The sequence below is a fragment of the Platalea leucorodia genome (genome assembly GCF_965183815.1).
Source record: "Platalea leucorodia genome assembly, chromosome: 4".
NCBI lineage: Eukaryota > Metazoa > Chordata > Aves > Pelecaniformes > Threskiornithidae > Platalea > Platalea leucorodia.
The window spans coordinates 16,084,265-16,111,995 of NC_138826.1; the positions used below are offsets into that span (position 1 = coordinate 16,084,265).

Genomic DNA, 27,731 nt, shown 5'->3' on the forward strand with positions numbered 1-27,731 from the left:
ATCAAAGCTAGAAACCACCAAAAAGCCACTTAAGAAGACCATGCTTGAATACCTTAGAAACCACTAAAGCTGAGTTCTTATAATAGAAAGTATTCAACTACTTTAACGTTTTGGAGCTCGCTCCTTCCTGCCCAGCCAACAGGAGCAACTTTATTTCCCAGATATTTCTTAAGCGCATTCCCAAGAGGGAAACACCTCTCCTGCCAGGGCTGAAATCCAGCCACCGACGAGAAGAGATAAAGCAGCTGATAGACACGAAGTGTTTCATACAGCCACAGGAGGAAAACCCCCAACTGGGCTTCAGCTGGAAATGGCAAATTAGTTAAGATTAACTAGCCAAATTCAATACGGGTACAACTGTAGCTTTACCATCACAAGCCTTGCAAAAACAAACTCTGGAGCTTTAACTACTGGTCCAGGCTACCAGGACATTCGGTTTTCCATAGCCCAAACCAACCCCCAAATTGCTGTATATCCCAACAGCCTCTTCCACCCGGCTGCAGTGTTAAGTCAACACCAACTTGATTTCCCCTCTATGCAACACTTTGTGTTTTGCTTAGAGGTTTCTCACGCACCAGCCAGCGCAGACCTATCACATTAAGCCTGGAAGAGCTGAAAATGGTCCCGCCTGGCCATGTCTTCTCCCTGTGGTCACCTTCTCAGCCGAGCATTAAACACAAGCCTCTGGAAGACCAACCCAGAGCTGGACTCAAGTCCTCGCGAGGAAGAGTTCAGCTTCAGGGGAGAAGAAACCCCGCTACATTTCTAAAGCTCAGCTTCACAGAAACGTTTTTATTTTCAGGACATTTCGACCAAAAAAGCCCTCTAAAAACACTAATACTTTCTATTAGACAAAGAAAAAAAACTACACTAAAACCCCCCAAGCTTCTATGTAGCTAAGTCCTTTTCAGGGCTTGGAAGAGTGTTTTTCCAGGTAGTATTTTAACTCATCTAAGACAAAACACGCACGCCAGGTACCAAGCTCGCCTTGCCAGAATGCTCACGCCTTGAAGGCTTCAACGCCACCAACCCGGCTCGCCCCAGGAACAGCGGCACCCAAAACCTCGGCGGCAGGAAACAATTCCCCCAAAACCTCACGGCTGGGCCCGAGCCCGGGAGGGGCCGAGGACCAGGGGAGAAGACGGGAGCCCCCCGCGCCCCGGCCTGAGGAGGGGCGGTGAGAGGGCCCAGACCCCCACCACCCCCAGCGGGGGAGCAGCCGGAGCCCCCCGCCACCCCGGCCCCACGGAGGGGAAGGGTCCCCCCCAAACCCGACGGGGCGCGGGGGCTTCCCCGCAGCCGGGGAGCGATGGGGGAAAGATGGGCCCCGGGGCAGGGCCGCGCTCACCTCCGGGCCGCGGCCGGGCGGCGGGAAGTCCTTCCGGGGGCGGCCGGAAGTGTCCGTGTTGCCGTGGCGACGGGGCCCGGTCGCCATGGCGGTACCGAGCTGGCTGGAGAGGCTGCGGGCTGCCAGCAAGACGGCGCTGGTGCAGGACGGTAACGGCGGCGGCGAGACGGGATAGCCCCCTCCTGCCCCCCCCGCGACGTGGTTTGGGGTGACCCTGCAGCGAGCGGGCGGGGGGACGGAGCGCTCCCGGGGACGGCCCTGCAGCCGGGACAGGGCCCCAGCAAAGGACGCTGGGCCATCAACGCGGGGACACGGCCCCAGACAGCAGGACAGGGCCATACACCCAGCGATAGGTGTATTCCTATTTACCTTCACCACCTGCCTTGCCTCTAGGGAAGCGGAAGATCCACTACCTGTTCGAGGATGGGAAGGAGATGGCCGAAGAGTACGACGTGAAGACCGGTCAGTTAGTGAGTAAGTGGTGCTCTCAGCTGGCCTCCAGCAGACGTGGGTCGGGGCAGGACTGCGGCGCACGTGGCAGCGGGTCCGCGCTCCCAGGACTGGGGTGTTGAGAGGGACCTCCTGGTCAGGAACAAACCGCCCCTAAATATTCTGGGAGATAAGCACGGCTGTAGCTGAATTTTGTAGGGACATAAATATGGGTCAGTTTGGGCCCAGGGCACTCTGACTTCCCTGGCGTAGCAGACCTTGCTTTAGCCCAGGATCTCTCCCAAACAGCTCATTTGTAACAACAGACTTGGACAGACTAAATGCGATTGCCATCTTGCATAGTCTGTAGCGCATGCTGGGGTGAAATATGCTTTTTGGTGGCTTCTGCGGCCACAAACAAGTGAGGTGTCGGTTATGGATCTTGTCCAAAACCACATCAGCTGTGGCACGGCACCTGCTGCAACCCCACCGTGGTTTCAGCACCAATTAGCAAAAAAGAGACTCAGTATAGAGTTTCTGATTTCAGGAACAGGCCAGCTAACAGATCCACTCACACCAAAGTGGAAATGACTGGAGTTAAGACATGTATCTTCATATCATCTCAGTGTGCTGGGCAGCCCTGGCAGTCATTCGCTGGAGTTCTTATAAACCAGAATAATGAAAACCCTTCTTCTTCCTTCCACAGGTAGAAAATGGCGAGAGAAGAACACCCTCGGGGGCTCTGGCAAGTGGCAGGTTGAAGTGGGAGAGCCAACCTCACCGCTCCTGGGAGCACTGGAATCAGAGCTCATAAAGGAAAGCAGCTCCAATGTATGTAAGGGTCTGCAGGCACGACTGCATGTAAAACTAAAGTCTTGTGCTTACAGGAGTAGTTAGTAGACCACAGATCACTCACAGCCCCAAGAGACAGCCTTAACCTGTCCAGCACTCTGCTACAAATCATCCTAAAGGTGTGGGGCTGGGTAGAAAGAGGGCACAGCTTACGTTCTTCTGGGGTCTTCAAGAGAGTTATAGTTTCATTAAGTAGAGAAACTGTACTGCTGTGTTGGCCAGCTACAATTCTGGCTTCTGAAAAAGTCGGGTGAAAGGAAGGGCAGTGCCAGGACAAGTCAGTGGATGGAAAGGAGAGGTGATGACAATGACAGGCTGACACAGGCAGCGCATAGCAGGCTGCTCCTTAACACAGCACTGCCTGTTTCATCTTCATATCCCACTAGCTTAGGGGGTAGAGGTTTTAGTCTCTCACCATCTTTTCTATGGACCTGAAACACGAGCACGGCCCTGCACAGCAAATCGGGGCAGAGCAAGGACTGAATCCAGCAGGTCCCTAGGGCAGGCAGATCTCCGTATTCGGTTGCTTGGGAGGAAGAGGCCCGGTTTCCCTGTAACCCTGTACTGGAAAACTCCCTCAGTGAACACTTTGAGCCTCCTACAAGCAGGGCAGTCAGTGCCCTGGGTAAAGGTAGAGCAGTGCTAGCTCTAGGAAAGTGATGCTCAGGCAGTTTCTTGGGTTACTTCCTGATGCTCCGGTGTGAAGGAAGAGCTACTCCCACAGGGAGCCTCTCAAGGTAGTACAGGAGGAAGGGGACAGGGAGGAGAGGAGACAGCTGGAGGGGCCTTGCTAAAGGTACTTGTTTGCTGTAGCCTGTCTTCATGAGGAAGGATACCCTGAGCAGCTTCCAGTGGCGGATCCGTAACCTGCCCTACCCCAAGGAGGTCTACAGCGTCTCCGTGGAGAAGGAGCAGCGCTGCTGTGTCATCCGGACCACCAACAAGAAGTCAGTAAGGACAGGACTTCCAGTGCTGACAGTCCCTCGGGGTGGGCTGGCACAGAGGGCAGGCTAGTGATTGCACAGGGGGGTTGTCCTCTCTTGCCTTCAATCCCCAGCATGCAAGGGCCGAGGGGCCCCACCTCGCACCTGCATGTCTCCTGCTCTCCAATTTCCACTCCCAGCTGCCCCAGATATGTTTATGGTAGAGCCCCTCAAGCTCTGAGCTGGCCTTTGCAAACTTATCTCACTGTTCCAGTAGCATGGTGTTTGCTCTGTTCTCTCCCTTGTCCCTTCCTTAGAAAAATAAAGTAAGAAAGAGCCTTGCAGACTTTTTGAAGCTAGAGCATCCCATCTTCTCCCTCTGACATGATATTTTAATCTAGTTATTGTATCTCAGAATGCATGGAACTGCAGGATTCAACAGGTACAGCAAAGCCATGGGCAACCAGGCAGTCAGATTTCCCTGGGTAAACCTGTCCTGTAGTCACAATGCCAATGACATGATCTGGAGGTAGCAAGAAAAAAAAATGCAGACTGAATCTGGAAAGGAAGCACCACAATATTCTGCCAAAAGAAATCTGAGATGGGAGGGGGAAAAAAAAAAAAAAAAAGGCTTTTAAGCATCATCTTATACTGTGTCAGTACATGGCACCTCTCATGGAATGAGACACAAACCGTGCCCCAAAGCATTTACAGCCTCAGTGAGATACGCCAGGATGAGCAGTAGTATTGGGAAGAGACAGCAAGGAGTGAGTATTGGGAGAACAAGGGAGGATATTGGAAGATAAGTGAAAGCTATTTACAAACTTGGATAATACATCAGTATGGAAGGCTGAGCAGGCTGCTCTCTTGCCTTCCCTCCCCAACATTGCTGCAGAACAGAGAACGATCAGATTCATGGGTAAAATCAACCCCGGTGCTTCCCAGGCTGCCCCCTGCCCTCTTTAAGCCGCTCTTTGTAGCTGGCTGTAGGTGGTGCTGTTGGCAAAGAACTGCTCCACTTTGGCTGCTGAACGCCTTTCGGATGCAGAACCTGAGGGTTTAACCACATCAGAGGCCGTGGCAAGGGAATGTTTGAGCTCTGCACATGAGCATACCTGGACGCTCAAAAGCAGGAGGAGGCTAGACAGGAGGAAGGGGGAGTCTACCCCATGAAAAGAGCAAGCAGTTACAGCTCTAATACAGAAAGATGCTGGCCTAAATGCACGCAGAGGGATTCACAGGAGAAGAGTGGCACTTTAGTAGGGAGACCTATGTAGCAAAGATGAATGAGATTCCCATCAGTCACACGTGGATACACATGGAGCTGGGACAGGAAGGAGTACGTGAGCCTTATACTATCACAGACAGGCTTATCTACTCCCAGTCCTATTAACAGTAGTGTGTATGTGGGAACTTCCTTGTCTGCGTAGGTGCTGTAAGGTTATAATGTACCACTGAGGCTTCACCCATGCCCCACCTGACTTCAGGCTTTTTTGTACCACTCTCAGGAAAACAGTAGAGTCCCCCCAAGCAGTCGACACCTACACGCTTGTAGGCTGGTGTCAGAGAGAGCTGAAGGACCTGACAGCGGCTCATGGCCTGCATGTGAAAGTTAAGGACTTTTGGAATTAAAGCTGAAAGTCTCCCGATTGGGGACAAGAACGACTTTGCTGTCAGTAGGGAGCAGGGACAGACTCCAGCACCAGAACACTTAGTACAGGCTCCAGGATATCTTATATCATTTCTCCTGGGTCTCAGCCAGGGCAAGGCACCACTCAGCAACTAATTCCAAGATAGCAACAAAGGCATGGAGTCCACAGAGAGAGCGCACATTGCTACGGGAGAGAAAGGAAGCCTCGGAGCCTCTCCAGCCCTTGGAAGTCAGCCACGCTGCTTCTGAGCAACAGAGCTGTGCTGACCGCCAGCCAGAGGCACAAGCAATGGGATGGGTTGCCAAGTCACTACTGAGTAGCTCAGCTCTAAATTCTCAGCATACCAGTAGCAGTTTTCCCTACAGGCTGACAAAAAGTGGGTTTCCAGTAGGAAAATAATAGAGGTGACTTCACAGACGCACTGTGGATCTCGGGCCAGGACCCGGGCTCAGAGTGCAATACTGGCCTTGGCCATGGGGTGAGAGGCGAGGGCAGAGAATCTGCCGGCCTCAGCAGGGATAGCCGCCCATCAGCTACCTCCCCAGCCCAGACAGGAGCTCTTCACTTCCACCAGTCACTCCCGTTCCCTCTGGCCACGGCAAGAGCTGTTCAAGTGGGATTTGCTTAAAACCTCTTGCTGTAAAATAAATCCATTACACTAAATTCTAAAAACAAACCCAGAAAGCCACCTCCCCAAACGCCAAACCTGATTCAATTATTGTAGCGAGAGGCAGTGGTAATGTTAGGAGGAGGAGGGGGTGGCCAGGCAGATCTGGTTTCCTTTGATCTTGTCACAGATTTTAGTTTGAGGCCAGCCAAAGCCATTCTTCTCCCCTTCTCCTTAGTCCTGGGGCAGCAGAATGCTGCCGTTTCATTGATGACTCCCAAGGCCCTTTGAAACAGTGGGTTTTTTCTGTGTACTGCTTTTTTTTTTTGTCTAATCGGTAAGAAGTTAACACTTCCTTAACATGTCTTTGTGTTCATCTAATCTCTGCTGTTTAACCTTTGACATCTCCCTTATTATCCATGTCTGCCACCTTTTCCAAATACCGACAGCAGTGACAACACAGAACGGTTTGAGCCCTGCGGTAACAAGCTGCGTACATTCCTCCCACTGCACCAGGAGAGCCATTTGCCCTTTGTAGCTGTTTTCACCGTGACTTGGAAAATAAACTGCAATTTGGGCAGAGGTAGCTAGGGAGGCCAAGCCTCACACACAGCCAGCTGAATGGAGAACCCCTCATGGCATGACAGCAGCCACTGCCTGTTCCTGCTCTGCTCTGGGCACCTCAGTACCAGCTACAGGCCAATTCCTTGCAGAGGATTGCCCACGAGAGTGCTGGAACAGATCAAGAACCCAACCATGCCTCTGCATGGGCACAGGACCACCAACTAGTGTATTTGGTACAGCCCCAGAGAGAATCAACAGATGCAGGGCAAGCCATGCCAAGGAAGAAAGGTCTTGGGCAAACACAGACGCAGGTGTACAAGGTTCTGGTCCTAAAGTCTTAGGAAATCTCCTAGCTGCCTAGACAGCTTATAACCGCTCCAGTTCTACCTGAAACGTATCCCTTTTCCTTCATACTGAGCAAAGCCCAAGGTTTGGTTGGTGGAGAGACACAGGTCGGATAAGGAGCTGGCAAAAACCTCTCTGTCCTCTGCTTGGATGTGAGAGGTGAGCGGGAAACTGGGATAGAGACAGGTAAAGAGCAGCCAGGGGAGCTGGGAGCACAGAGGCGCACCACAGCCACCATGGGGCTGCATGGAGATGCTGCAGAGCAGAGGCCCAGGTGACTGTGGGCAGCTACACCTGGAGCTCTGTGCCCAGGGCTATACCTGAGCACCGCTGTGCCACCAAAGCAGGCAGTGATCTAGGAAGCATAGCAAGAGGCCAAAAAGATGGGTTTAGGAAGGATTGCAACACAAAACGGTGCATCACTCAGAAAAGTCAGTCATAGGACACAAGGGCTTTGACAGCTGTTTTGACAAGAGCTACTGGAAGCTGGTACTTAGAGGGAATGAGAGGCCATGAGCAGGGACAAAGACAAGGGACACCTCTTGGTAGGGCTGAGTAGTCTGTCCCTAACCATGTCTGGCACTACTCAAGGGAAAGCTGGAAGGACCAAGCCTGCTCTCACGCACCAAAGCCATTCAAGACTTTGCCAGCTTAGTTTTCCAGTTTGGAGGTTTGTTTCCAATGCTCCTGCCAGCCTGGGGGCACCAGCAGGCACACAACATGGCACAGGGTCCTCCTGCCAACGCTGAGAGGTCTGTTGTCCTCATCTACACCTTGTAGAACAGTGCTCTGTAGCTCAGCACTGCTAGCAGGGAAATAGCAACACCAGCTTCCTCATTTCTGTCTCCTCTCTCATTTGTAGGTACTACAAAAAGTTCTCTATTCCTGACCTGGACCGATATCAGCTCCCCTTGGATGCAGCTGCCCTGAGCTTCACCCATGCCAACAACACCCTGATCATCACGGTGAGCTTTTAGCCACGCAGAACAGCACTTTGCCCTTCTCTTTATGTCCACAAAGAAGTTAATTCTTACACGTGGGGAAATGAGGCAGAGCAGGGAGATCTGCTGAGGGTCACTGATGAGCCTCCTTCTCTGTCACGCAGTCGGTGGGAGTTTCAGATTACACTGGGCATGCTGACACTAGCCAGGACAGCCCAGGCCGCAGGAGGGGCCCTGCTTGCTGCTCAAGGTGACTTGCAGGTGGAAGAGTGTCTGTCGTGCCCTGTTTTCCACATATCCCCTCCCTCAGGCCTGAGGAAGACTCCAGTCTCAGTAAGAGCAAGTTTGTCTCACCTCAGAGCCTAAGTGTTATGAGTCCAAGGACCTGCTGCACTTAGATGTCTCACAGTCTTAAAAAAAATCACCTGCTGGCTCTTGCCAGAGCGGACACATGGAGAGGACGCGCTTCCACACACATGGTGGAAGAGAGAGACTAGCAAAATGGGCACTTAGCTGCTGTTGCAAGGAGCAGACAGAGGCAGACAGATGCTTTTGAGCAGCAGGTGCTCATCTTCTTAAATGTAGAAGTCAGCTACATGGTGAGCATCCCCTCCGGGGTCACCTCGCAGCAGAGCTGGGGGTGCATGTGCAGAGGAAACAGGCCAAGAGGAGCACCTTGAGTCCTTCTCAGCTTCTGTTTGCTGTGGGCCAAACCCTTGCCAAAAAGCACCTGCACCCACTGCTAAACTGCAGCTGGGCAAGGGGGAAAGGGGGCTCAGATGGGAGGACAGAGGAACTGCAACTCTTACTTCTCTGTCTGCCTTTTAAAAAAATGCATATTTTTTATATATATATATAAAAATAAATATATAAATATAAAACACATGTGAGCATACAATCAGCGAGCACACCAGAGATCTGCGTGACACAGCTTGCCACGATATTTCAGAGGGGTTGGTGGGGGCCGGGACTCCACATCCAACTGGAAAGTTTTACTTGCACTGTAAAAGACACTCCAGATCTTGGCAAAAGTCGCTAGCGCGATGGCACCACCTCCAAACAGGCTTCGGAAGTAGCCGGTAACAGAATGGCCTCCCTTGGCAGGAGGGCCCCAGCTGGTCTGCTTGGAGCAGAGGCTGAACGGGAGCGCTAAGGGCATTTCTCTCTGTCCTACAGTACCAGAAGCCGAAGGAGATCCTGGCTGCAGAAGAGCAGCTGCAGAAGGAGCTGAAGAAGATAAAGGCAGCTAACAATGGGGATGGCGATTGTAAGACCCAGTAGGCAGTGGCTGCTAAGAGGCTGAGGTGGGGGGCAGCTCTCTGGCATAGCTTCATGGTATTTATTTTGCCTTTTCTAATAAAAATTAATCCTGTTGTTAATAGAGCCGTTTGGAGGAACCTTTGCAGGCCCAGGGAGCTAGCAGGGCGGTTGATCTCTTTACTGCCTGGTCTGCTGATTTACACAGACATTTATGATCCTTCTACGAGTTGTGGGAAGCTGCAGCGTGCAAAGCAAGTGTGCCACAGGCACAGCCAGCATCCCTCTCCCCGTCCTCCATGAGCAGAAGTGACATGACAGCTGGGTAGGGTAGTTCCCCTTGGGAATTCCCTCTGGCTGCCACTGTCGCTGAAGGCAGTAACATTTGGAAAACAAGATCCCCCTCCTCACACCCGTTACCTGCCTGGGATGTGCTTGGAAGCCACTCCACTCCCACGCTGTTGTGCACGGTCCTCTGCGCAGTTAGAAGGATGCTCTGGCGACTCTGGTATCTCTGCAAACAGCATCAACGCTTAGACCTGAAACGGGCACAGCCTACGAAACAGGGCGAAGAGGAGGATGCACAACCGCTTCCTTACCGCCAGCCGTGCGCAACGTAACGCGCAGAATGCAGGCGGCTGTGCAGAGCGCGGGAACTGAAATGCAGCTGCCTTCATTTGCATGGCACGGAGGGGAAACCAGTGACGGGGGCTGCTGGCCAGCGGCCACATCCTTCCATCCCAGTTCGTATTTGAACAGCTCCTGCCCAAACAAACCCTACTTTGAAGTGAGCGGGTGACGGGCTCCCAGCATAACTCCCCTGATGGGGACTGCTTTCAAACCTCAAAAACTCCTTAGAGCCTGGGTGCCTGCCCCGGTTAGAGCCTCGCTGCTGGGTGGCTCCAGGACCCACCTGCACAGTCCTCCCAAGACAACGGAGGCACCATCGACCGGCAGAGCTCAGCAGACCCAGTGCGTCAGCCCCACTTGCAGCTTCCCCATTCCCCAAAGTCACCGGAGATGTGAGGGTCCACCTTTCTACACGCCAGTGCTGGCACCACCATGGGGCTGCAGCTCTGCTCCAGGCTTCAGCCAGGAAGAACCTAAAAGCAGCTACAAGAGTGCAGGACCCACCAACGTGGGCTGCAGAAAGGGACTGGCAGCAGCAGTGTTGCAGGAAGGGCTGTCACAGGAGGCGTCGCCTGCACCCGTGCTACTTGTTCACCTGCTCAGCTGACATGCTCGTTCCTACTCTGGGCCTTGCCCAAGTCCCAGTGCAATAAAAACCTCTCCTCCCACCCCCCAGTTACTCCAGTTCCTTCACAGCCTCTCCCTGGGGACACTGCCAGAGACATTTAGTGTCTCCATCCCTCCCTCCCAATTCCATTAAAGGACCTGTAACACACCAGGACCTGAGAAAAAACAGACCTCCCCCCCTCCCAAGCTCCACCAGCTCACTCTCTCTGGTCTTCTGTCTCATGCCTGATCACTTACCTAAAGCTCTCCTCACATGCAAAGCCCAAAGCGTTCCAAGCACTACAGCAGCAGTAGTTAGCAACCCCTGATGCAAAGCACCATCTTTTCAGAAACAACTCAGTGTAGGTCCCCCCGAACCATTATATTGGGCTAGCAGTCTTTGGGATCTACAGCTTTGAGCCGATGGAAGATTGTTCCAGCCATGGCATCTTTTTACAGCAGTAGATCATTGCTCGGGGCACACAGACATCAACTCTGCCACTTACGCAAGGAGAATACGTAGCACCATGGTAGCTACAAGGGAGCTGGCAGCAAGCGGGCACGAGTGGCAGCAGAGGAACAGGCACAGGCACAGATCAGGAGCAGGCAGCTGTGCTGGAAAGATCCTTGTGAGAATGTGATCCTGCAGCAAAGCCATGCTTTTACATTACTTTTCACCCTGAGCTGCTGCCTCGCATCCACTGGGAGCAGAGGGCTGCCTTCGAGCAGGTGAGGAGCTGCTTGGTTCCACTGCCCCCTGCTCAGGCAAGGGCTCCAGCAAACGTCCTCTTCCAATTTTTGTGCATCACAAGGGAAGAGCAGCCATTTGACAGTGGAAATTACCTATTAAGTCCTAACAAAGGACCATGCTGTGTGCTTTGCCCTAGAAATGCTCCCAGTTTGTGATACAAAACCTCTCCTTTACCTATCCAGAACACCCAAACTCACAGCCAAGTAGGGTTCACAGCACCTCCTTGCCCACGGAGGACCAGACCCCAGACACTGCTGCATTCACCCACAGCATATTCATATCCACAGACATCTGCATTCATCCAGACAGCACAGAGCATGCTGAAAGCTATGGTTGTTCTGAGACCCAGCTCACGTTCAGAAGGCTGATACAAAAAGGAGCAGAGCCCACTTAGATGGACCTACAGGATCCCAGTAAATCGCATCAAGGCCTTGGTGTTTGCACTAGTCCAGTTTGCTGCTTCATTATGCAGGCAGCACGCGAGTTGCAGATCCTACTTCTTGATTTCTTGTTTGAACAAGTGACACGAGATCCAAGATCCCAGGAACTGCCTTCAATGCAGCAGTGTCACAGGGTCTAGCCGGGGAGAGAGATTTATGTAGGCAGCGTCCAAAAATAGGCCCAACCTCCTCTGCCCAGCCAGGCCTCTGCGATCAGCGGGTAACATCGCAGCCCCTTTGGAACTTGAAACAAAACATACAGTCTCTTTTGTTTCCCTTCAGAGTTTTATTTAGCAAAATGCGACTGTTTCAGCCCTGCCAAGTGCACAGCCTGACCTGATGGCCAGCTTGGGGAGGCATACACTGAAAGCAGGGCTGGCTCTGCCTTTTAGCTCAATTCTTGCTCTTGGCCGCGAAGGACAACACAAGCAGCTGTCAGGAGAGCAAGCGCAGGTGAAAGGTGGGCCCTGCTCCAGGCACCTTTCCCTTCCACCAAATCAGTCCACCCCACACACAGCCTAGACTTGCTTCACATGGCTCAGAGCTTGGCTGATCTCAACCTGACCAGCACACACAGCTGACAGGGCATCCCGGCTCAACTTGCCCCTCAAATGCTGTATCCACAGAAAAAAAGAAAAAAACAAAAACAAAAACAGAAAAAAAGAACACAGTTAATAAAACAAACCCTGACTGGCATAAAATAAAAAGGATAAAGGACAATCGGCCTTTATTTCCACTAATGGGCAGGTGAGGTTGAGAAAGTCTGGCCCTTTGTGCACTCTTCAATGTAGCTTTCTGGCAGGCAAAAAAATCCCTTCAGAAGCCTTGGTGGCCATTCTCACCTCTCCTGCCCTGCGATTCCCTGAGCCAAGTGTCAACTCCGCTGAGTTGGGGTGACCAGAAGCAGCTGCGGTGCCCTTCACGGGGCCGTGAAGTCTAGGACGTGCAGGGCCGATGCCAGGGCAGCGTACAGATGGGTGGTACTGAAACGGAGGCAGTACACTGGGCTGCTGGTGGGTGAAGACAGGTGAAAGCTCTGCAAGAAAATAGGAGAATCAACCTTTCAAAGAAGAGGTCAGCCCAAAGGCCCCAACTGGTGTTACAGTCCCAAAGGCCGAGACGCCTGAGCAAAGCAGGCTTTTCCCTGCATATAGGTTAGGTTCCCCATGGTGGGCTCACCCCAAAGACAGCCCAGCAGCCTCTCTCTCTTCTCCCAAAGAGACACGGGCACTGGGCTGCCAGAGAACAACTCAGAAGATCTGCTGCTGCCCAGCCGACCCTCACCTGCAGGCACCGAGTCTGCCGCTTATCCCAGAGGCGCACCACGCCGTAGTAAGAAGAGCCGCTGGCAATCATATGGTTCTTATCACTCCTTATGCAGTACAGCGCGCTGTCATGGGGCTCTTCCCACTCCTGGACGCACTTCCTGCAAGGGCAACACAAACAGAGCGGGGCTGAGCCTCCACTCCTCCACCGCTGGAACTGAGCCCAATTTGCCTGAAGGAGCTAATCCAGCTGCAGGCGAGTCCCCAGACGCTGCACAAGGAGAGCCCAGGAGCTCACGAAGGCCCCAGATGGCAGCAGGGAAGGCTCACCTGGTGCTGGTCCGTATGTCCCAGTAGCGGATGTAGGTGTCATACCCACAAGAAAGGAGAAGGGAGGGCGTTTCATAGAAGACATCAAGGACTCCAGCTCCACGGTGGAAGTCAGTCCCTAAACAGGTCAACAGCTGACCACTGAAATGAAACACAACAGGGGAAGAGTCATTTAGAGCAAAGCACCCTTCCAATTCAGCTGGCCAGAGCAGAGATGGTGTCACAGTAGTCTCCTAGATCTCATTTCCGTGATTTAACAAGAATGCAGAAGCCTGCACAGTCTTCCTCTCCCTCCCACAGCTTCTGCTACTGGCTGGGCCACTAACTGTCATGGAAGGTGACCAGCAGGAGTCACAGCTGTAAGAGGAAGAGCCAAGGAACAGGCACAGCTGACCCCCAGCAGAACAGGATCATTATCCTTGAGAGAAGTGACCAGTACTCTGAACGATGGGGCTCCATTTCCATGGGAGACAACTCTCAACTTCGTCAAACTCCAGATAATCTGCAACAGCCACTTCCCTGGTCAATCCCATCCCATCCCAGACTCCATTCTTCAAAATAACCCCAGTGGGCAGATTTCCCATATCTTTGACACACAGCTCAGATCCACAGGCAAATCAGACTCTCCTGACCCAGTCTGCCATGGCTGCTCTCTCCTCATCCCTTTCCAGTTACACTGCGTGCTGCAAACACCATACCTGGGGCTGAACACAACGGGTCAAGAGCAACCACCCCAGGGTTGCTCTGGAGATGACTTTCCAGAGGCTAGCGTGGGGTTTTTTTTGACCCCCCTCCTTCTTTTTAATTCCTTGCTTGCTGTGAAAGAGCAAAAGCAAGATCTCCATGAAGCTCTAAGCCAGATGCTTTGTGGCCATATCACTCTGCTGCTTGTTCACGTGCAGAACCAGCAGCTCACCAGGTGGATGGTGCCTGGTGAGGGCCCACCCTGCCAGACTGCAAGAAGGAGCTTGAACCCCTTCCCTGGGCCATATGAAATTGCATCAGGCACATGGCACAGCCCGTCCCCAGTATCGCTCCACCTGCCCCAGCAGCCAGCAACACCCAGCCATGGCAGACTCTTAGGAACGGAGGGACAATCTGCCCAGCTGCTTGAAATGGCCACCTATTGCAAACTCTCCTTTTCTTCCTCCTCCTCCTCACACCCTCTACATCAAAAATGCCGGACACAATAAACCTTGAAGCACCTGCTTTTCAAACCCTGCCGCATGGCCACCCCTCTCCAACAGGCTCTTGGTTCTCAGGACAATGAAGCAGTCCTGAAAGCCGACAGCACGGATCCCGCAGTGGGGTCACTCCCAGCATCTCCCCCCATTATTTTGTTACTTTCTGCTCCTTGATCCAGCATCACACAGTTCTGAGGCACATCGCCAAATGCCTTAATTCTGTCTGTAATCTGGGCTAAAGCCCTCGTCGGGGGATAAAGACCACACAAAAGGAGAAATAGAGTCCCGGGAGATGTTAAAACAAGTAAACACCTTTGTGTCAGGAGAGAGAAATTGCTGATAAAGCAGATTAGCGCCTCGAGCCCTGGTGTCCCCAGATCAGAAGGCGAGCCCTGGCCGATCTTTGCAGCCAGCACGCTTCTATGATCACAGAGCTGGCGGCATGCTGGGGCCAGCCTGTTTCCCCACAGTCACTCTCCAAAGAGCAGATTATGTAGAATAACAATTTCTTTGTGGCTGTGTAATTCCCTCCGTGACCGTGGCTGTGGGCAGCTACATTGGCCCTTGATGCCAGGGCCCTAGCAACCATTTAGAGAGGCCAACCAGCCCTAGCGATGGCCCCCCCGTGCAAACCTCTCGGACAAGCTTTAACATCAAGTGCATGAATTAATCCCCCCCAACACGAATCCAGGGGTGCTGGCTTATTGGACTTTGTGTTTCTCCAGGCAAGGGATCGAGGGGATTCCAGGCTTCAGCCCTTTGCAACCTTCTCACAATACATTAACCCTTGGAAGGTTACTTGCAAACCAACCCAGCAGCAACTCTGCACCTGCGTGCAGGTCGAGAGGTTGAAGCATTTCAGTCTGAGTACTGGAAGCAAGAGCTGCGGGGGTTGGCTGGGGCAGATGGGTCCACCATGGAGCGAGACATCGATGGGCATCTCTGAGCTCTGGCACTCCCCTACACCTCCAAGCACACAGATCCCCTCCATCTGCCGTTCTGCAAAGCCAGCAGGACAGATGGACATGCACATGACCCTTCTCAAGGCTTCCACACAACCTTCATCATCCTATGAGTTACATGTGCGACCCAGAGTTGTAAGACATACAACAGAGGTATGAGGAGGAGTCAGCTGCTCTCCCAAACAAGAACCCTTGGACTACCTGTGAGATGAATAAGGAGCCAGACTGCCTAACCTGCAGAGTCCTCTGCCAGTTGCTCAGGCAGGAGCAGGGAGTTAACTCACAGGAGATGAGCTATCTCAGCGAGCCCTAGGTAGCACCAGCAGCTTTGACCCCTCTCCCCTCTTCTGCATGCTACTGCTTTGGTTTTGGTTTCGCAGGGTACCCCCTGGACTGGTGCTCTGGGCACACGGCACTTTGGGAGAGGAAACCCAGACAGGCAGCTGCACATGGGCCACGCAGCCCAGCAGCACATCTGATGAATATCTCCTGCTAGCTAGCTGAAGCCTGTGTTATTTCCACTCCACCATCTTCCCTGCTAATACACCTTTAATATGTAAAGGACTAACTGAGCTCAGGGAGAGAGGAGCACTGTGCTGAGGAAAGGTAGCAGAAATGCAGAAGCACATCCAGGGATCTTTTACTCACTGGGACCAGTCCTCTTTCTCCTCTCAGGTGCTTGAAATGGGTCACAGCAGATCTCCTCACAACCTCCCACCTGTAAACAAGCACCCATCACACCCAGAGCAAGCCTGGCCACATTAAAGCTTGTCTTCCATGTCCCAGACCAGACCTCAGTCTGCAGTGCTGCAAGATGGCAGCAATTTTTAATGGCAGCCTGGTGATGTCTCCAAGTGAAAAATTTCAGCATCAAAGGGACGAAGACAGGAGAAACCAGAGAATCTGGATTCCTGCCTTCAGAGCTTCCTGTGCAGCGCTGAACACCACGCAGGTGCCTCGCTCCCAGTGTTCCTCCATGCCTTCACACCTCACTGCAGTGGTACCCAAGCATCCCAGCAGAGTCACACCTCTTTTCCTCCCTCCACTTCCCTTTCCAGCCTAGGCAACAAAAAAAAAAGAAAAAAAGAAAGAAAAGAAAAAAATAATAAAAAAAAAAGGATTAGCTTCTCTCTGTAGGCAGGAAAGGAGCACAGATACTTGCAAGTTACTACAGCAAAGCAAACCTTGCTTTGCTGGTTTGTTAATCAGTTCAACTCTCCTGCCCCAAGAATAGGTCAGCCAAAGCAGCTTTCAACTGGGAGGTCCAGCCCCTGCATACAGCGGCAGTCCTTCAGCAGTTTACAGAAACAGCACATTAGTTGCTACAGTGAAGCACTTATAATCTGATGCGAGGGGAAAAAAATCATACTGTGCTGTACACTGGGCACAAAACCCAAAAGCCCTAAGTGTTCTGGCATGGGCATACTTAAATTGATAAAGATGCAGAACGATTAATATTTCCCCCGTTTTCCAGCAGATTAAGGTGTCTCTGGACCAACTACCACCATGCCAGGCTAGCTCCACGTCCCTGCAGCATACGCAGCCATGCTGGAAAGGGAACTCTCTGCCACTGTAACTCTCTCAGCCTTTGGATCACAAGTTAGTGCCTACAAATGGTTCAGTATTCATTATCCCAAATACTCCTTGCCCTCAAACCCCAGTGGCCAACAGCTTCCACCTCCTAGGGAGCAAAACCCACAGCTAATCCTTACTGCAAAACTCACAGTTAGTCCTTAATAACCTGTAAAGGATCAAGATTACCCATCAAGGGGCAACAGAAGAGCAGCAGATACACCAGCACACCACTGATGCTTTTCTAACAACTTACACGGGCAGAAGATACCTACTCAATGTGATAGCTATCTCAAACCTTGTTTCTCACCAGCTTGCAGAGATCACGCAGCAGGGAACAGCCTTCTCCTTTCCTTTGTAGGGCCTTTTTCACCCTCTGCACCCAAACACCTTCCAAAAACCAGGTAGCTGATCCTCAGCACTTCAGAGGCCAGGGTGCCCTGTCCTTGTTATGTGCTATGAAGGTTAGTCAGCAAGTGACTGTGAAGCCCAAGCAAGACCAAACACTGAAGGTCCACACCAGCTCCCCACCATGCCCTGGCCCTCCAGCAGTAGCAAGTAGAGGCTGTTTCACTCCCGGGCCTTCTTTGGGCAAGCCAGGTAGTTAACTGTGCAGATGGTGAGAGTTTTGCTATGTTTTCTGTACTGAACAGCCTGGGCCAGATGGTGCCAGGGTTCAGTCCCAGTGCTGGGTGGCACCAACAGAAACAGCGCTCTGCACCAGCAGAGCTCTGTGAAGCAGAATCAGAAACGTGACAGTCCAGGTTTCCTGGAAAGACCAGCCTTCAGCACCTTAACCACAAACCACCTGGGTCAAAGCAGCGCCTACAGACACACAGATAGGCCTCCAATGCCGAGCAGAAAACTCACAGATATTCCTAGTTTCTCCTATTGTCTCTTAAGCATCTAGACTGAAATCACATTGGCAGTAATCCCGTACCAGCCCACAAGGAACAGAGCCAGAGCAAATCCAGCAGTCCATTTCATCCCTAGCACGGGAAAGCTGCATTAGCACCAGGCACCAGACTCCTTGCTGATGGAACAAAATGTTTAAACAAAGTCCCTGTACCTGGGAAGCGTATCAAACTGATGAGTCCAAAAGCAAAAGGCATTTTGTTCAGGCACTATAGAGAATCCTTTGATTCATCTCCATCAATTTCCACATTCTTCAGAAAACAAGACTTTTTTAAAAGTAATTTTAAAATAAGCTATTTGTTTGGGATTTCCACATTTCACTCTTTTCTTTCCATGGTGAAAATCTAGCCATGACCATTGCTATCATGATACTCCAGAAGACAGGAGCGTTCTAGCCTGGAAGCAAAGTAAACTACCAAGCAATGGCAGAAACAAGCTGGTTTCTTTAAGTTGTTTTCTTTCTTTTTAAAAACAGCTTAAGGCTCTATTCTTCCTCACCCCAGCAATACGAAGACAAACTAAGATCAGTCATGGCAGAGCCCAGATGGTTAGCTTCCAGATAATCCATGGGATGCTGCTATCACCAGGTTAAAGCTATATACAGCCTCCCAAGCCACAGTGATTATTTGCATGACCATAAAAGCGCAGGATTTCCCTGAGACCTTGCTGATAGCTGGAGTCCAAAAGAAGTCCACATCTCCCTCCCTGTACCCTGCCCATTTGCTGCAGGTCTTGGCCAGCTGTCTCCAAGACACATGAACTACACTCCAAAAGCTGGAATGAAACAATAAACACTTTTCTCCCCACCCTCAATTTTTGGTGACCCCGATTCACTAGAATTGATATTATACAAATATGCAAATTCTAGGAAACTGCTGAATTCAGAACATCTGGTAAAACAGATGTGCGAAATTGAGGACATACTCATTCACTCTGGAAACCTCATCTGTGGACCATGATCATCCATCAAAGAGGAGAAGCCATTGCACATAAGCAGGTGACTTTTCAGAAACCAAGCAGAGCTCTAAACTAATATTTTAGCCCCAACTACTTGCAACAAGCCAGCTGGGAAGTATTTACTTTAAAAAAAAAAATGTGGAAAGAGCACTGTTCAGTTCAAAACAGCAGGATATCTGAGCTGAGTATCAAACAGAGAAAGGAAATAAAATCTTTTTTAAAAAAATTATCCAGAGTGCAGCATTTGCACAACTTCTGTCATCCAATTCAGAGACAGCACCAAAACCAAAGAGAAGGGCTGAGCTGTTGTCCCTTCCAGGTGCTTTGCAACAGCGGCTGAGGCACCCAGGGGAGACAGCAGCTTATGCTAAGAAGGGAAAGGCTTGGTCAAACAACATCTATAATGTACGTAGGGAGAAGCATAGATCTTTGCCAAAGTTATTCTTCATAGAGTTATCCTACCCCAAGGTCACCCCTGCATTTAGCCAAGGCTACTAATTCCTGCAGGGAGATGTGGGATTGGCTTGGGGAATTTTGAGGGAGCACCTCCATGTGAAATGGCTCAGAGATGTTGCTATAAGTGATTTTCAGGAGAAATGCCTCTCTCGGCTTCCTCAGCGCAGCTGAAGGGACTTGAGGCAGTAGGGGGGAATGACACCAATGATGGTTTGAGACCGTGTTGGGGGGGAAGAGACAGAAGAGGGAGTTTTGCCTTCTTTTCTTCTGCTTTCTCTGAATTGGCCCACACACGCTTTAAATGGTCCAATAAAAAGATACAATTTCTTTACCTTTCCAGCTCTGGGACCCTGTGAGTTTTTGTTGTTCGGGTTCCCGTAAGGTTAAGTTCAGAGGATAAACTGACACGCTGGGCTATGGGAAAAAGCCAGTTTTTTCAAATAAAGCCACAACGGTGCAAAAGAGACCCTGCTGGGGCTTTTATTTGGGAAAACAAACAGAAATGGCACCAAGCCCTTCTGCTTTACGAAGCAATTTAACTATAAAACCAATGTTCTCCCTCTCGGGGGTGAGGAGGGGAGAGAGACAGGACATGACAATAGTCCAAAACCTTGGGGGGAAAAAAAAGAAGATAGGACAAAAAAGGTTGTCTGTCCCCTTTTTCTTTCTTGTCCATGGCTCCTTTTCTTAGCACACGTGTGTTCTTGTAAAAACGATTAGATTGCAATTTGTATAACATGGTGACCCCCAAATTCAGACATTTAACCCCTTTTCTCTGCAAAGAATGTCAAGAATGTCTTCTCTGTCTTTCTTTCCAACGGGAGGAGTAGGGGGGAATTCTCTCAAACTGTGATTTCTTGGGGGAAGAGAAAAAGAGGGAGGCAAGGAAAAGAAGCAGGGAATTCTCAAAGCCTCTCGCCTTTCGCCCCACTTGTGTGGGAACAGGCGGCTGTATTGCTCCCTTTCTGGACAGAGCTCTGCAGGTCTCCTTTGGTGGGGAGACAAAAAAAATGGAGAGTCCAAATCAAAACAAAGCCATCTGTTTAAATGAGCTACCGCTAGCCAGTGGCAGAGGGGTTTCCTCATTCACTCCTTCCCATTCTTCTCTCTTGCCTCTGTTGATTCTCTCTCAACCCAGGGAAAAATAAAGATTGCTTTTGCTTTGGCTCAGAGGGATGAAACTGATTGATGCGCTTGGAGTGTCCAGCCCCCACCCATGCTCTCTGATTGTTCGGGGCCTTGTAAAGTTGTCATAAACACGCCTGAACAGGAGTGCAAAGGCCACAGCATGCCCTGGACATGCACACATCCAAAGGGCAGGAGCTGGCCTCATGCTCATCTGTAGTGAGACAGGGCCAAGACTGCCATGGGGAGGAGAGGATTTAGGATAAACACCTCTATGTTCTTCCTCTTACAACGGTTTTACATTTAGGTTAAGATGCACCAGAGCCTTCCTAACAAAGGGAAGGCAAAAGATGCCCAGCTTATGTGAGAGGGTTCAGAAAGACAATGTCAAAAAAAAAAAAACCCAAAACCCAGAAATCAGTGAAGAACCACACGGTCCCAAATGGTTTTGAGAACACATGCATACCACGGGAAATACATGGCACAGACAAGACTGAAGCTATCCATTATAGCCAAGAGACAGAACTCTGAACGCAACAAAATCTGCTAAAAGGAACAGTCAAAGAGACCGACACTTAAGAGGCTCCCTGCAGCAGCAAGCTTTCTCCAGCGCTGGCTCAAGTACTTGGCCATAGGCCTGGTGTCCTGCCTCCAACAACGCCCAAGATCTCAGAGCAAGGGAATCAAATCCTACGGTTCAGAGCTGCAGAACTGGGGTAGGAATTTCCTTCTGGCCTTGTCAAGTGATTAATTCATGCCTGAAGGCAGGAGACCTGTTTATATCTTGTCTTGCTGCTCAATTTGGATATTAGGAAAAATTTCTTCACTGAAAGGGTTGTCAAGCACTGGAACAGGCTGCTTAAGGAAGTGGCTGAATCCCCATCCCTGAAGGTATTTAAAGGACGTGTAGATGTGGTGCTTAGGGACATGGTTTGGTGGTGGACTTGGCAGTGCTACATTAACGGTTGGACTTGATCTTAAAGGTTTTTTCCAACCAAAACGATTCTATGATTCTATTCTATGATTCTAAGTCACACATAGGATTGCCAGCTCCATGAAAAAGGATTTGCTTTCCCTTTGCCTAGATCTACATCCGAACTCTCCATCTCATACCTACCTTACTGCAGAAAGAATGGCTCCCAAGGATCAAATTAGAAATCTAAAGACAGTCATTGTGCCAAACTGATTTAATATGAATAGGCCAAGAAAGGGTTCGCCTGAAGACTAGAATTCCCCTATGACAGACCCTAGTCTGTCACCTCACCAACCCTTCTTCCTTCGAATTTCAGGAAGAAGGCATGGCAGTTTTGTTCCTGATTAACCAAAGGACATACAAATGGGAATACCCAGAACTGATGCTTTAAAAAGAGTAATCAAAGCCATCTGTGAACAGGATGGGGAAACAGCACAGCAAAAAACAAGCAGGAGAGCCTCAGGAAAAGAGAATGAGCAGCCATCTGAGGAAGGGCAACTACCTGTGGATCATCCCAATGCAGTGAGTGGAGGCAGTAGAAGGCACACATTTGCATTCACTTACCCGATTTAAGCGCTGCCCAGAAAGGTGTTCAGCTCACTGTTGGACAAGTTTTGGATTGGTTATTGTAATTTAAAACTGTGTTCAGCCAAGACAGAGATGCTCAGAAAGAAACCCAAGCCTGAAATGAGTAGGGAGCTTCTTTCCCACAAAGCCTGGAGAGAGTTTCCTTGGCAAAAAAAAGATACTTGGCCTGATAAATCTATAGAAAAGCAGGGCAGGGCAGGGGATTCTGCATCTACGGAATGGTATTACGATTCTTCTGCCCCCCAAATTGTGTGAAACCATTATCAGTACCAGGGTAATATTTGCTGTTGCTTGTCTGTCCTGTTACCACAGATATCCACCCACTTCTCTGTGGCTGGATAAATCCGGTTTAAATGCCTGGGTGAAACTGACTCCAAAAAGTGTGGGGAGTCTGTTACCTTTCCTTTCGATCTAGCAACCCCAGTTCTGAATCCACTTCCTCCCTTCACCCAAACTCTTTTTGTTATTAACTTAGAGGGTCTCAAACTTGTTTAAACCTTAGAGTTCAAAGCTGTGGAGAGAATGTGGAGAACAGAACTTGTTTTAGAACACAACGCTAAGAAGTCTGCTTGTGCTTCTTGGGCCAAGCTTCTACATTAAAAGTTTTTGTTGAAAACACTTAGCAAGCTTTATAACCACGAACTAGACCTGCAGATTCTCATTTCATTTATCTACTTCCACACATAAAAAAATCTGAGCACAACAGGACACAAAGCCAAGAAGGACGGGATTTAAACAGGAAAGCATCAGTAGTGATCAGCTAACCAGGGTGTTCAGTGGTATATACTGCAACTGTCAAATTACACTTGCTGTTTAAGAACAGCACAGGGAGCCCAAGTTGTAAAGCTCTCCCTCCTTGTTGACAATTGCTGATGTTCACTCACTCAGTGGCTCTAAAGAGCCACCAAAGCGGATGCAGATCAACATACGCCAAAATTTGAAAGACAGCAACTAATTCTTGCCCACCCCACCGCACAGACAGATGTAACCTAGCAAGGGTCCCATGGAAGCACATACCAGAGATCAAGCAGCAGCAAGTTAGCAAACTTCAGCCAGCTGCTTAAGATGGTAATGCTCACACTGGCTCTCGGAGAAAAAGAGCACAATGCCATAGCACTAGAGGCAAATACGGATTACTAACCTGCTCAGCAGCTGCCTGGCTACCCTGAAAGACTCCTCCCCACCCCTCTGCTGAGGACACCAGCCACACACCTGAATCTCCCTTCTCCTCCACTCCCAAGCCACTCTCATGAATCCTCTACCTCCCACCTCCCCAAAACTTACAGACATCAAAGGCACCTGCCTTGAACACCTGAAGAGCAGGGGGGCCTGACGGTCAAGAAATGTAACTCTGTATCTTCCCCTTCCATGCGCTCTATTTTTTTTTCCCCATCCCTTTGAAAAAGGTGGCAGAGATAAATGGAGAACAAAGAAACAAGAAAAAGCCACAGCTTTGGCCCACACCCTGCCTATTACTTAAGGGGGAAGGAACTCTTCCGAAAGAGGAGGAAAAAAATGTGCTCAGACACAATGGCTCAAAAGGCCAGGCAGCAAACCGGGCCACTTTGTACTGCTAACAAGGGAAACCTAATTACAGGAAGAGGGCAAAGAGGGACAGATAAAAGGGATACAAAATTTCAACATCTGTTGCCATAAAGGGATAAGAAGTGGGGAAACGCAAAGTGTCAGTTTGGTGTCAGTGACGGCGTAAAGCCACTTTCAAAGGGCTCAGGAGAGGGAGAAAAACCGAACAAGAAATTAGAGGGTTCTTAAAAAAAACAAAAAACAAAAAACCACTCTGCCAAAAATGCTTTCAAAAGGGGGGAGGAGATGGACAAAGACTGGATATTTAAAAGGTAGAGGATCTGGGGTGGCTTGCAGGGCACAGCTAACTTTGGCTCAGTTTTCACAACAGCTCTCGTGCCCTGCGTCTGTCATGTTGTGTCACAGGAAAGGACAATGTAGGACTTGTGCATTCAAAGTGTTTACAGCATGAGCTCTACCATGCCAGACAGATCACTGGTCCATTGCAAACATCGGGCTTGGCCGAATAGCTCCAAGAGTTGCTGCAAAGCAACCTCTGGAGCAGCCTACCTTATGGAGAAGCATCCTTGAGGCAGGGGCACTTGTCACCTAAAGACACGCAGACCACCACGATATGCCGGACAGCAACAGTTCTCCACCGGCAAACAACAAACGCTGGCCTTGGAGCTGTTCCCTGTGGTGCATCACCCTCATCTCCCAAGGAGTTTAAACTCCCAAAGGAGATAGGAGGTAGGAAGAGAAAGAAAGAGGAACAGGATCTGAAGAAAGTTTCCTTTTCTCTTGCTTGCCATTAACTGGCTGTTCTGCTGAGCCACACACCAGCACTGGCAGACAAGACAGGAAAAAGGGAGCAGAGGTGCCTGACCTGCAAGAGAGGCAGCTGCCATCATATCCCTCACTGGCACAGTAGGACAAGGGGACTTGCAAGAGGCCAAGGAGTCAGCAAGGCCTGATACTTGACACAAGGACACAGGTTAGTATCCAGTGGCCCATACTGCTAATCGTTATGCTTTCCTGTGCAGACCTCTAATCATCTAAGTTATTCACAGCCCCCCTCCACACACACACCTTGATCCTGAGTGGCAATAAGTGCACAGCAACTTCCCCACATCTAAAGGCAATTAGATGGCACGACATAGCATCTGTGGGATATGTCCTCCAGAGGTGCAGCTAGCCAGCTTCAAAAGCATAAGAAAAAAAAAAATCCTTGTTCATTACAGAAGAAAGGGCCAGGTGTAGCAGCAGCTGGAATTTCAGCCATCAGAGACAGTGTCTTGGCATTACGCGGTCATTCCCGTGCTTTAGACTCCCCTTGACAATTGCTTGTTGCTGCCTGTTGCGGCTTTGATCCAACACCATCATCTCAGCAGAGTCAGAAATGAAAGACAGTGGTGGGGGTGGGATGCAGCAAGAGGCGTTTCCTTTCCCCACTAAAAATTTCCTCACCACCAAACCCAACCAAGCCCTTTTCAAAGCCCAGAACATATTTCCAGGTGAAGACATTATCCCCTTCCTCTTGGAGGGATGAGAATGGCTGCCCCAGGGTCAGGGAACAGCGAAGGTCATAAATATGAAAACATACCATGACCAACAGCTACAAGCAACAGCCAAGGACTTATCTGGCCTGGAACTAAGAAGATCAGTACACAAAAGGTTATTTAAGCTTTAAATCCTTTTGTAGCATGTTCTACCTCTCAGCTGTTGGGGAAAAAGACCACCTACTCCAAGGGAGGAGAATGCCACAGAAACTGCTGCAATGTTACTTACACACACAAAAATCCCCAGCTAACTGAACTAGCTGGTCTTGGACAGCACTAAACATCTAAGTGGTGCTAAGGATCCTGTAGTTTCAAAGAACACCACTTAAGCATCACTACCCTGCCTAATTTTTTTGGCAGAGAAGGTCCCTGGAGTCTGCTCTTAGAGATAATGTCCTTGCCACCTTCAGCCTCTGCGGGTCAGACTCTGGTCCTTTGTGGCCACAAGAAAGGGGTAAGCAGCAAACTCGGTGTGGCCTGGTTCTGTCTGCCAGGTGTTACCAGAACACACTGGGCACAGGAGGAGCTTTTCACTCCTGGATAGCTCTAAGATTTTGAGTTTCCATGCCACACTCCCAATTCTGGAGTCTGACCGGGGAGACAACATGCACAAGCCTCAAAGGAAGAAATGGCATTTCCCTACGAGATCGCTTCTGGCAGCCACTGCAGCCTTTGAAAATGAATCCAAAGCTCTGCTGGGAAGAACAACAGTTTATGGAGAAGTCAAGACCTGGAAGGACAGCTCTGTACTCCCCTCGCTATGAATGATCACATTAAGCTTCACATGCTAGTTTCCCAGCCGTGCTCCCTACTCAGTCTCCTGCCCTGCACGTGCTGACAAGACTCCCAGCTCACACACAGGTCCCCAGAGAGGAAGAGATCCAGTGGCATGGTGCATTCCAGCTGTGACAGGTGAAGAGGGAAGAATAAGTCTGACACTCCAGCCATCGCAACAGAGGCCCAGCGGCCTAGGTTGCTTTGGCTTTTTTATTTGCCTGTCACTCAGGCTTTGATGTTATTGAAAGATCAAACTCCGTTGTGCCTGTTCATTACCTTAATCCTATTTTCTACACAGCTTTATTATCTCTTCAGGCTTCCTTGGGAAAGGCTGTCAGAGAGGCTGGGGCAGGGGGGAGAGGGTTGCCTATCTCCTCACCCCGGTCAGATGCCTCTATCCAAGAACAGCCAGACGACTTGATGGGCAGGGGTATCACAGAACCGCCTGCATCCTTCTGGGGTACTCCAAAGGCACCATTGGACTAGGTCACCAAGAAACATGCACCATAGCTGAATGCACTGGTGCTGTCTTTCCTGCTCTAGTTTGTCCTTTGTGCAATGCATCCTTTGCAAAGTCTTTATTTTTGTTACTTTAGAGAAAAACAAACTGGTTTATATTTGTATTTGATGGAGTTGACTCAGACAATCTAAACTATAGATTAGAAGGCAGTTGGCCTCAGACCAGCCCTGCATCCATACTAACCCTCCTCTATCTCCTTTCCCCAAGTACAGCTCTGCTGACACCCCTCAGGCCCCTTCTGCCATTGCCCCCCTCTCTCCATGCCCAGAGCCCACCAGCTCACCTATCCTGATGGCACTCCCTTGATAATCTGGGCTGTGCCACTCCTACCCAGAGCATACCAGTCCTGGAAAGCCGAGCTGCCGTTCAATAATCCTGCCAAATATTTGTTATCTGTCCATCACTACACAAAGACCCCCAGGCTGAGACTTTCAAATTTGTCAGCAGTTGAGTGTCACGTCAGGATTTGAGCCCAACATTTCCCCAGTTGCTAAGGTCAGCACCTTCACCAAACAGGAACCACTCAATGGCCCCAAATCAGAGGCCACAGCAATTAACCTCCTCAATGCTTATTAAGAGAGAGAGAAGACAACATGCCTAAGTCACTTCCATAGATAACCTGTCACCACCCCTCACCTCCCTGAGCTACCAGAAACAGCAGCCAGGACAAGATGACTGTAGAGTCTGTGTTTGCCTCTGGCTTCTGAGCACCACAGACAAGAGGGTGAATGGGAGGATGCAGATCACCTTCCTCACCCCTCTGGCTCAGGCTGAAGCATCAACTGAGACAGATGAAAAGGAAGGTGTAATGGGCGTATTCTGACTGTCCATGGGTAATGGCAAGAAACCAGAATGGCTGTGCCATCAGCTGGAAAAGCTGGGAAGAAAAGTTGAGCTGCTCCCTACTGAACCAGAACCACCCCCCACATACACCTTTCCACACCAGTTTGTTCCATCCTGCATCTCATGTTTAAACATCCCTTGCCTGTACAGACTAAAGGAATGATTTTACAGCATCTCCAATATTGCATTTCTCATTCACTTTTCTCATCAAGTCCCTCCCTGTAACCTGGAAGCTCACTCACCTCTCAAGGTCCCAGATTCTCAGAGGTGAGGTGTGTCCACAGCAGGCTGTCCCCGTCACAAATGAGCTGTTTAAAAAAAACAAGCAAACAAAAGAGACACTTACTAATCCTCATGTTCTGAAGAAACAGTGCATGAGCAAGACGGAAAACAGGCTACAAGACAGACTTTGTATTCTGGTTCAAGACTATTTCAGTATGTTCTACCACATTTCACAAGGGGCAGGCAGCAGCAAAGGGTGAGGTACTCCAGAGCTCTCAGTAGCTGAGCTTACCAGATGCAGCAGGTCACAACTGCAGAGAATTGGCAGGACAGAAAAACATATTTGCATCTGCAAAGGGAAAACCTAAAACAGGAGCAGCTGTAAATTGCAACGACATTTTCAAAACAGGACAGTACTCAGCACATTTCATCTACAGTCAGCGCTGTAAGCTGCAGAAAGACCCCACGGAAAATCCCGTTACTTCCTACTTCATGTCTCGCTTCTGTGTGCTGGCAACTTCTGAGCACAATCATGAATTGGCTGCAGCATCACAGGCCTAACGAATCACAGAATAGAGGTCTCCGGTCCAGCCTGCTCAAAGCAGGGCCAATTT

At 50.1% G+C, this 27,731-nt stretch overlaps 3 protein-coding genes and 2 long non-coding RNA genes across 17 annotated transcripts in view; 1 reads left to right on the forward strand and 4 right to left on the reverse strand.

Moving 5' to 3' along the window:
• POLL (DNA polymerase lambda) overlaps positions 1-1,844 on the reverse strand; it is a 24,288-nt gene extending 22,444 nt beyond the window's left edge. For 8 of the 13 annotated variants that reach the window (XR_014227954.1, XR_014227955.1, XR_014227956.1 and 5 more), the window contains exon 1: positions 1,762-1,844. The gene's annotated coding sequence lies outside the window, so the exon portion shown is untranslated. The other 5 variants (XM_082309926.1, XM_082309930.1, XM_082309929.1 and 2 more) reach the window with 5 other exon arrangements.
• DPCD (deleted in primary ciliary dyskinesia homolog (mouse)) lies at positions 1,415-9,040 on the forward strand. Its single transcript, XM_082309934.1, has 6 exons — positions 1,415-1,497; positions 1,742-1,822; positions 2,484-2,608; positions 3,443-3,576; positions 7,583-7,685; positions 8,838-9,040. Exons 1-6 carry the CDS (start codon positions 1,434-1,436, stop codon positions 8,940-8,942), a joined length of 612 nt encoding a protein of 203 aa, XP_082166060.1. The 5' UTR covers positions 1,415-1,433; the 3' UTR covers positions 8,943-9,040.
• Positions 9,041-9,049: 9 nt separating this feature from the next.
• LOC309589609 lies at positions 9,050-10,234 on the reverse strand. The gene is made up of 3 exons (XR_014227957.1): positions 9,832-10,234; positions 9,518-9,680; positions 9,050-9,432 (listed from the first exon to the last, which is right to left on the reverse strand). It is a non-coding gene; the product is annotated as an uncharacterized lncRNA (long non-coding RNA).
• A 1,361-nt stretch (positions 10,235-11,595) lies between these two features.
• Positions 11,596-27,731, reverse strand: part of FBXW4 (F-box and WD repeat domain containing 4) — a 62,606-nt gene continuing 46,470 nt past the window's right edge. The window contains 4 exon segments of the mRNA XM_082309933.1: positions 11,596-12,381; positions 12,630-12,771; positions 12,941-13,081; positions 27,138-27,203. Of these exon segments, the coding sequence (XP_082166059.1) occupies positions 12,265-12,381; positions 12,630-12,771; positions 12,941-13,081; positions 27,138-27,203 (466 nt within the window). The 3' untranslated portion in view covers positions 11,596-12,264.
• On the reverse strand, positions 16,109-24,389 carry LOC309589610. The gene is made up of 3 exons (XR_014227958.1): positions 24,286-24,389; positions 21,649-21,684; positions 16,109-16,145 (listed from the first exon to the last, which is right to left on the reverse strand). It is a non-coding gene; the product is annotated as an uncharacterized lncRNA (long non-coding RNA).

Coding starts and splice junctions, on each gene's coding strand:
- DPCD (XM_082309934.1), top strand. CDS start 1,434: ATGGCGGTACCGAGCTGGCTGGAGAGGCTGCGGGCTGCCAGCAAGACG. Junction 1,823..2,483: donor GAAGACCGGTCAGTTAGTGA/GTAAGTGGTGCT, acceptor TTCCTTCCACAG/GTAGAAAATGGCGAGAGAAG. Junction 2,609..3,442: donor TAAAGGAAAGCAGCTCCAAT/GTATGTAAGGGT, acceptor TGTTTGCTGTAG/CCTGTCTTCATGAGGAAGGA.